Below are 8,989 nucleotides of genomic sequence, written 5' to 3'. Positions count from 1 at the left end.
CTTCTTTTTCCAGAGGGAGCATATTAGTATCTCTAAAAAGGAGATGCCCGGATTACAGAAAAGGGAAAAGAAAGAGTAGCGTTTTGTTACACTAAGCTTGTTCCTGGAGCTTTAGCAAATACTACACAAATCCCTTCCCTGATGTTGTAAATTCTACTCCAAGCCCTTACGCATCAACATTTTGCAGTTCAACTAGTCGAATACTCTTGCATATCATCCAGCCGATCTTTCTACAGTGGTGGTACACTCTTAGCTTCAAAGCAACTTCAGTTTTGGGCATGATTCCACTAAGGGTTTGGAATCTCACCAGTGTATTTTTGTATATAAAAATAAAGAATTTATTGAAAAATTGGTCTAGATGGGAACACCAGTATTAGATTGTCCCTGAGAACAGGCCATTCCCCTCCTTCCTTCAGTTGTTAATCCTGTTCTGTCCCTCTACTCTTGCTCTTTCGCTTCTTATTGCTAATCAATCTTTTCTCACAAGTCATGATCATTCCTGTTGCCTTGCTTTGGATTACCTCCTGTTGGACAACCTTATGCAGTGCAGTGCCAAAAACTGGTGAAACTATTCCAGCTGAAACCTTACCAGTGTTGAACATGCTGGAAATGCTCTTGATGTTTCCCTTTATTCTACCAGCATGATGGTTGCTGGTCCTTGTTTCTGTTCTGGTTCATTACAGGCATCACATCCTTTGAAAAACTGTTGCTTCTCCCCATTCTGTGTCCTACAGTTGACTATTAGAAGTGCAATATCTTGCACTAGTTTCTACTGAACTTCACCCTGTTTTTTTTCCAGGATATTTCTCCAATTCATCACAATTATTTTGAATCATAATTCAAACACTCCCAATTCACGTACTCTGGCAATCCATTTTTTAAAATAAAAAAGATGCAGGGCTTCAGAAATGTCAGAAACTTCTGAACTTAAATCTTAATTATGGTGGTGTAAATAATGTGAACACAGATTGCACATCATCTGTGTAAGACTTCACGACTTTTTTTTTTTTTTTTTTTTTAGGATGAGGGGTTTTTTTTGCAGCCTGAATTTGTAGTATTTCAGGCTCTGCATATAAAAAAGGCTACATGAGTGGTCTTTAGTAAGCTACTGCTTTTTCACAAAGATATTAATGTATGAGAACCTGGCAATATTAGCTTAAGTTTGAGCTCCCTAAATGCTAATATTAATTTAAAATTTTCCACTTTCTTCTTTTATTTTTATACTACAGGAAAGTAACTTAGCAAGCTTGCTTTACAAAACTCCTAAAGAAAACACAAAATTCAGATTTCAGTTTTAAGAAGTTCAGAATGTTAAACATACTGTAGCTTTAAACAATATTTTAGGAGAATATTTGCAAAATATGCACTCAATACATCTCACTCATATTTTCGGTGCTTTTCCTTTTATCCATCATGACAAGTCTTAAATGTAACTATTACCCATCAATCCTGAAAACATTAATGGTTGTATGTAAAATGTGTAAGCAGCCAAGTGTATTTGTCAGCTACTTGCTGAATGGAATTAACATACCTAACCATGGATACCTGAAAGCAAGGCATATAGCCTTGACTAATCACCTAGGCCCCTTCTGAGTGGAAAGACATAGGCACATACTGGTGGAAAGGCATTCCACCCCTTTTAGGCTGATGCGACATGTGGATGGGTATGCGTCTCCCTCTGGCTTCACAATTCCTCAAAAGCCAGACTTTGTGATTTGTTTAATGGCTCTTCATTTGAGTTCATTAATGTTAGGCAAGATTAATCAGAACCTATTAGCATGACCAACTCTTTCACCTGCAAAGCATAATGGGGCGGCATTATTGCAATGTACTGATTAAAAGAGAAGAGGTTGGGCCATTTTCCTTCATTACACAGTCCTAAGCATTAGTCAGCTTAGTCAGATACACTTTTTTTTGTTACTACTTCTTTGATAAGTTACATACATAAAGTAAGATTTCCTGATTTTACTATCATTTACACTTAAACTGCAAAATTGTCTATGGATAACCACTATCATGTGCGTATACCAGATGATGTACATGTGGTCTCATGTGCTTAAACTCCATGGTTGTCCTTGTAAATGGAATAGATCTAAACCTCAGGACAACATTAAAAAAAAAGGCACCAATTTTGGTTGTGGAATTTCCCGTTACTTAAGAAGGCACCTGATTTTCAGAAGGTGGTGGTATGAGAATGATTGTTCACAGACCCACAGGGACTCAACAGTACTGAAATAAAAGTAATTGCCTATTTGAATAAAAATATTTTTTTCTATAATGTGGGACTACATCGAGATAATGACCTAGATGATTAGGCTCTCCAGGGAGTGGTGAAACAACTAAATTAAACTCCCTATTTCAGATGAGATCAACTACAGCTGAATGAGATGGTGTTATGTATCACACCTCAGGTGGCTCCTCTAATCAATGGACTCTAAGAACTTAGGCAATTATAATCACAGATGGCCTTGCTCACTCTTCATGGAGTTGATGAAAGAACTTCCCCTGATTTCACGGCACAAGGAATCAAACCCTTGTGCAAAGTCTTATGTTAACTGCACACACCAAATATGAAAATAAATTGAACCTCCATTTCCCCTTCAGTCAGCAGATTCCCAAAATGGACAATGCAAACAAAGCAGCATCTCTCCTCCTAGTGTCCTGCAGTCACTATAGCACATGACCATCAGTGAGGCACTTTGCATATGAAAAATTACTAATTTTCACATACATTATATGTGTAAAAGAAGTTCCTAAAATTAAATTATGAATAAGTCATGCAAAACACTGACAAAAGCAACAACCATGTTGGAATACATTACGCTTATTCTTTTCAACTTATTGCTTATATCCCTAGAAAAATACATCCACTGCTGCAATAATATCCTAGGATTCCTGGAGCACTATGTGACTGTAAGCCTTCTTGAATGCTACTGCTATATCACCACCTACTCTTACCTTAGACGGTGTTCCAGGAAGAGGAGGACGAGTATTAAAAACAAAAGTATCTGTAAAAGAATTAAATGTAAAATGATACGGAGCAAGGTGAGAAATGTACTGTTAAGAACACGGAATTTTACATAGGTTACCAACTTCCTAGTTTTTAAACCATATTACAGTGTTTCTCCTGGCTCATCTTCTTTGCTTTTGTCTCTAATGCACAGCAGACTGGTGCTTGCTGCCACAGAGACAGAAGTATGTGCAGTGCCTCAACGATTCAAAAGAGCAGAAAAAGTACAGGCATATCCTCTCACCATGGCACTGGTATCCAGTCAGAATGACAGAAGGTGGCCTTAGATGGAGAACACTACTTCTGGAATAACGCGAAAGACGTGGATCAGGTAGAAGCATCTTTTTTGCCCCAGCAGTCAAGGCAAGAGGGGGGGCGAGGTCCCATTGGTATTTAACATAACATCAAAGAAGAAATAGGCTAAAAGGCACACTGGACCTCAGGACACTCTCCACGAGCCTTTCCCCCAAGTTATTGAGGAATGTCTCTCTGACTCCCATTTCCAGCGTCAGATGCAGCCATCTCCTTGTTCTGCCCTGGCCTCCCCAACATGGGAAGTAACTCCTCATCTACCAGCAACTCATCCGTTGGGTGCACCTCTCACTGCCCCCAGCCTGAATGCCTATAGCAGTGCTGCTGATGTGCAGGCCTCGGCTTGGAGTAAGGACCACTGGAAGAGTGCTGGGATGACCCCCTGGTTAGTGTGTGCGCCAAGTAACACACACGGCCACCTAGAGCAGAAAAGCATTTTGGATCTGACATTAGTTTAGACCCAGCAATAACTGAAGTTGGTAGCTCCCCTTAAGCTACGGTAGCCTCCCTCCTGGCAGATCTTAACTCATTTAAAAGTTGAAAATTTGACATTTAATTTTTTTTTAACTCAAATTTAACCTACCATAATCTGCCCCCACCTATATGGCAGTGGAAAAAATGCAAACATCTTTATCATCATTAGCATGACTACATATCAAAATAATAGGAATAACTCACCATTTTCTGAGCTGAGTTTTGGACAGGGAATGGTAAGAACCCTTAATAATCCATCTGGTTTGTATGAATAATGTTCAACTAACTACCAGCATGAGAGGGGAAAAAAAAAAACAGAGAGAAGAAAAATATATGAAACGGTAAGAGAGGTATAATTAAATATATCATCTCTTTAAAACTGTGTGCATATGTACAATAATTGGCACATATTACAGCAAATAAACTGGGCATACAGCAGATCTTTACTGTTCATGTTCTTACCTCATCTTTACTTCTCTTTAGCAGGAGTGAGTGTCCCTGAAGTAATCTTGTGGATGAATCTGGAACTGGATCCAGGAACTGGATTTATAAGACTCAGCATTCCATGCCTGGTTCTGCTACTAACCAGTTTTGTAACCTTGAGCAAATAACTTCTTTTTATACCTCTGAGCTCCTACTCTCTTGTTTGTTTGTTTGTTTATTTTCCCAAGATGGATATACAGTGCAGGAATTGTCCTAATACGCAATGCTTTCTTTGGACCTCAAAGTCACAGTGGGATGTAAGCAGTTAATAAATGCATACCACCAACAGTTGTGGCCACTTGTGTTTCTGGATTGTCCTCTCCATGCCGTTTTATTACAGGTTTGTTACCGTTATTTTGGTTTTGGTGCATTTGGGTAGAAAGGAGGGTGAGTGCACAAGTTGCAGGCATATTCAGAAAACTTGTAAGATACCATAGCTGCTTTTAACTTTCCAGTGACTCCAGAAAATAAATATGCAGGACATTTACAGGAAAGGCTAAGAATTAAGTGAAGACTCTACACAAGTGACTCTACACAAGTGAAGAGTCATATTTTAGATTTGTGACTCACTTGTTTTAATAGAATTTTAAGCAAGAGTACATAAGACATTGCTGCAGGAGTTTCAATTCCCTTAGCATTTTCAATTTACGCAGTCATTTCTTCAGTATTCAGCTTTATTATCAACTGGCACAGTCAACTATTCATTCCTTAATTGTTTAATCTTGACTAGGGTTCAGACATATTTTGGTGGTAACCCTCGGCAAGCTATGTTTCTTCAGCCTTGAAGGTAGAGAATTTCAAAGCTGAAGAATGCAGTATGTGTACAGCATCCTAAACCATCCCCTTTGTGCTTCCTAGAATACTGGTTATTGCTGTCATAGAGGACAGTAGCAAAAGACTGTACCTAGCACAGCTACTGTTGAACATGGTCACTTGCAAATGCAAAGAGTCTTCTGTTCTAGAAAATGTTCAGCTAACAAAATAATAATTACAGGAACTTTGAACTCAGCAAGCTGCAACATCATCATCAAAAATGACTACTCTCTACACTTACACAGCTTTCTACATTAACATCTATTTTCTTCTCCATGTATAGAAACAGATAAAGTTGGAAACATATGACAAACAACCTGCCAAACCTGCTGCTGTTTAGCTAAAGACTGTTGTCACAGACCAAAGTAAACCAAACCGCTTTGGTTATTTTGAAATATCATGACAGATATCCAAGTGATTGAAATTTAACAGACCTGCCACAGGGTGTCAAATCTTTTTCCATCCGGTATGGAGAGCTTTCCTGTCTTGTCTCTGTCAATACGGTAATGCAGTACTTTTCCATCATTCAGCAGACACAGGGCATAGGAACCATTACTGTCCCTTTCTCGGATACTGGAGGAATAAGAGAGATTTTTGGGGTTACGCTTCACTAGCAGTGAGCATCTGCATTGAAAGCCTTTTTTAAGTCAACCTTTCCTTTAAGCATTTGAATTAAAAATAAAGCAAAATCAGCACTGCAACTTCCGGAGACATTTTGTTAAGAGTTTCATTTATTTCTTAGTGTCAATTGTTTTCAGATAGAATTCCCTGAAGTTTCTTTTATTTTTTTTCCCCACCAAAAGGCAATAGATGACAACAGAAAATCCACAATGTGGAGCTCTTTGCTAGGCAGCTACAGAACACTGTGCAGTGCACCAAGCAATCTCTGAGCAAGGAAGCATTTGAAGGCTTGTGCACTGCAGGCCTACAAAGCCCATGGAAGTCTGAGGCCAGGATCCACCATATACAAGCAGCTACACTTCAAATCTCCTCTCCAGCTGGCCCAGAATTAAAAACAACAGATAAGTGCCTTCATTGAAGCAGGATTTCTCTCTTATACCTTTTATTTTGAAATAAAGAGATGACAAGGGTAGAAGATAAAATATTAGAATAATATAATCTGAATCACAAATAAAGTGAAAAACTTTGTGCACTGAAACAGCTTGTTGTTTGGTTGGGAATTTAAAATAAATAATGCATTTCTGTAATCATCAATTCTTATAATTTCTGTTAAGTCATTAATGCTTTCTTGCAGGTTCACATAAAATTCACATGAAATTTCACATGGCATTGGGGTATACATCTAGTCTAAACTTCATCAGAGAGAGATCAAGGAATGCAATATAAAAACATTGTGTAAAATTCATAGGTAGCCAGGATAACCTCTTTTTCCAGGAGATCTGCAAGCAACATCTGAGAGGCCTGTAAAGTGCTGCAGACCTGTTTTACATGTACTCAAGGCTAGGTCACACTGAGACCAGCGTCTTCTGGTGACTAGACCCAGAGTAGATAGGAATTTGCTACTAGCTCCATCACAGTTGGCTTAGCATTTGTGAGATTAGAAAGTAGGCTTTTCTTTTTGTTTGGTTGCCCAACCTGCACTTGCTGCTGTCAGTGAAACTGAAATAGACCTAGATTAAAATTTTCTGGAATAATTTGCATAAGAAAAACCCAGATTCAGCAACACTGAAACATTTCTTTTTCCAATTTGCACAGAAATCTACTCATCCTCCTTTGAATTATTCAAAAGTCCCGGAAAGAAATATAGCAGGATATGTTAAGTGTTTGAATCTTTGCTGGTGCAACTCTAGTACTTGCTGTCACAACTCAGAAGATTGCAGAGGCAAGCATTAAATTCTGCTCCTCAGCTGCCTCACTCAAGGCTGAACTAAAACTTTGTTTTCTGCAACTACTCATGCAACTGTTTTTTCAAGCAGAGTGATTCTTTTTGCCTAAGATATGAATTGGCTAAAGTAAAAGGGAAGTAGGTTCAGGGTTTTTTTTATGAAACCAAAGTAAATTGCCTAGTGTTTCTAAAGCAATTTGAAACACACTGTGGTTTTTCATGACATGCAGGTATTTTATCAGCATGCTGATTTCCTGTGTTGACTGACCAGTGGAGATCAACCGGTGCTGGTAAAATGAAGAATGATTTTTACTTTGTCTTCCTCTAACTTGCTTTTAGCAAATAAGGTCTGGAAAAATATTTTCAGAATACAAGGCACTGCTTCTACAACACAAATGCATAGCATTTCATTGCAGTAACTTCTGTTCTGAATACAGCACAAGTAAGACGGAAAAAATGCAATGGATTGCTTCCCAGTAACGTGGCTCCAACAGAAACAGCTTGTTTGCAAGAGTTATTACTACAAGAGGCATTGTAAATGTTTCTTGAGAGCACAGGCACCGATGGGAGAACACAGTCCTGATTTCTAAGGACCACGACACAGATCCAAAAAGCCTTATCAGTATCCAGTGTTGTATTTAGGCAGAGTTTAGGTTTATAAGGTTGTAGTTGCATTTCTGAGCTCTTCCTTTCTGCAGCCCAATAGCTACATTGCTCCAAAGACATCTGCATTTCAGAGTCATGGCAACTCCTGTCAGACAGCTCTGCAAAAAATCTCCATTCTAACACTTATGATTGACCAGGGTCCAGAGACACCTTTGTTCTCTGGGATTAACGGGCCAGGTGTTTTTTTTAAACTGTAGCCAGCCAACTCCAGCACAAACTGGATCCCTGCAAAACAAAACAGGAGATAGTGCTATCTTTCAATATATGTCTGAAGAGAACTTGAAGTAACTCTCACAGAACTTGCCATGGCAGTCCCAACCAAGACCTTTTACTGCTTCTGGTGACAGGGATTGTTGAGGCCATGTTTCGCCATTTCATTTTGGTTCTGTAGACACTGATAATGGCTGTCTAGCTTAGGTTAAGTCTCCAGAACTCCATTCAGGTATACAGTATCTAGTACCTTACAGTTACCATATCAAATGAGATTAAAAAAAGGCTGCTCAAACTGCAAGTTTATAAGGTGAAACCTACTCAAACGGAAATCAAGGTTTTCACATCTTCTTGATGGTGTTGCCTGTAACTACTGAGGGTCATCACATCAGATCTGGGGAGTCTCTTCATATAAGGACCGTTCCTTCTATAAATAGTGACAATTTTCAGAATGTTGAGCAACAATCTAAAAATTCCAAATGTACTATCTGCTTTAATGTGCTCTGAAATGACACACAATACTGACTGCGTGTAAATAACAATATAAGCTGATAACAAAAAAAAATCTTATTTTTAAAAAGCTGTATTTTTTTAAAAAAAGCATTTTCTCAAGGAAGGAAACCAGCAGTGAAATACCACCTGGCCTTCCATTTTATGCCATTGCAGAGAATTATGGAACTACAGAAGAAAAACATAAAGATAATAAACACCTTTCATCCACTGAGATTAATCAGAAACATGATCAACTTCACCGAGAGCAAATCTGAATTCACAGATATATTAGAGAAGCACCAAGGTTTCTAGATTTTCTATGACACACATTTTAAAACAGCAATTTCAGAAGCAACTGAGAAACTCAAGTTGTTAAGTGATCCAATGCAAAAAAGGTTTTGTTACTGATTTTAATTTTCATGGAATCTATGTTTGAGTATTTTTTATGTTTTCGGGGAATGTAACCCAAATAGCAACCAATAACTATTTGCAGTATCATTACAGACTGCGTAAATATCTATCCACTCTGTCCTTTGTTAAAGTCTCTATTTTTTCTTGGAAGCAAAAAGAACAATATCTTTGTGCTTCCAAGTGAAAAGCCAAATGACCCCTTTCTTTCTGAACAAAAAAATCCCTGAAGGCCAAAAAGAAAAAATAATAATGCTATTACAACATGCCTCATT

The 8,989-nt window shown here is 38.2% G+C and overlaps 1 protein-coding gene across 1 annotated transcript in view; it reads right to left on the bottom strand.

Annotated features, from left to right (window-relative positions):
• The window catches only part of SYK (spleen tyrosine kinase), a 32,413-nt gene that overhangs the window by 14,561 nt on the left and 8,863 nt on the right, over positions 1–8,989 (bottom strand). Inside the window, exons 3-5 of the mRNA XM_010147013.1 lie at positions 5,527–5,665; positions 4,001–4,082; positions 2,959–3,008 (exon numbers count right to left, since the gene is read on the bottom strand). Coding sequence (XP_010145315.1) covers positions 2,959–3,008; positions 4,001–4,082; positions 5,527–5,665 — 271 coding nt within the window. The remainder of the gene's footprint in view (positions 1–2,958; positions 3,009–4,000; positions 4,083–5,526; positions 5,666–8,989) is intronic.

This window comes from Eurypyga helias, unplaced genomic scaffold, assembly GCF_000690775.1.
Source record: "Eurypyga helias isolate BGI_N326 unplaced genomic scaffold, ASM69077v1 scaffold40782, whole genome shotgun sequence".
Taxonomy (NCBI): Eukaryota; Metazoa; Chordata; class Aves; order Eurypygiformes; family Eurypygidae; genus Eurypyga; species Eurypyga helias.
The sequence above is the reverse complement of the archived record's forward strand: the minus strand, read 5'-3'. Positions and strand labels throughout refer to the sequence as shown.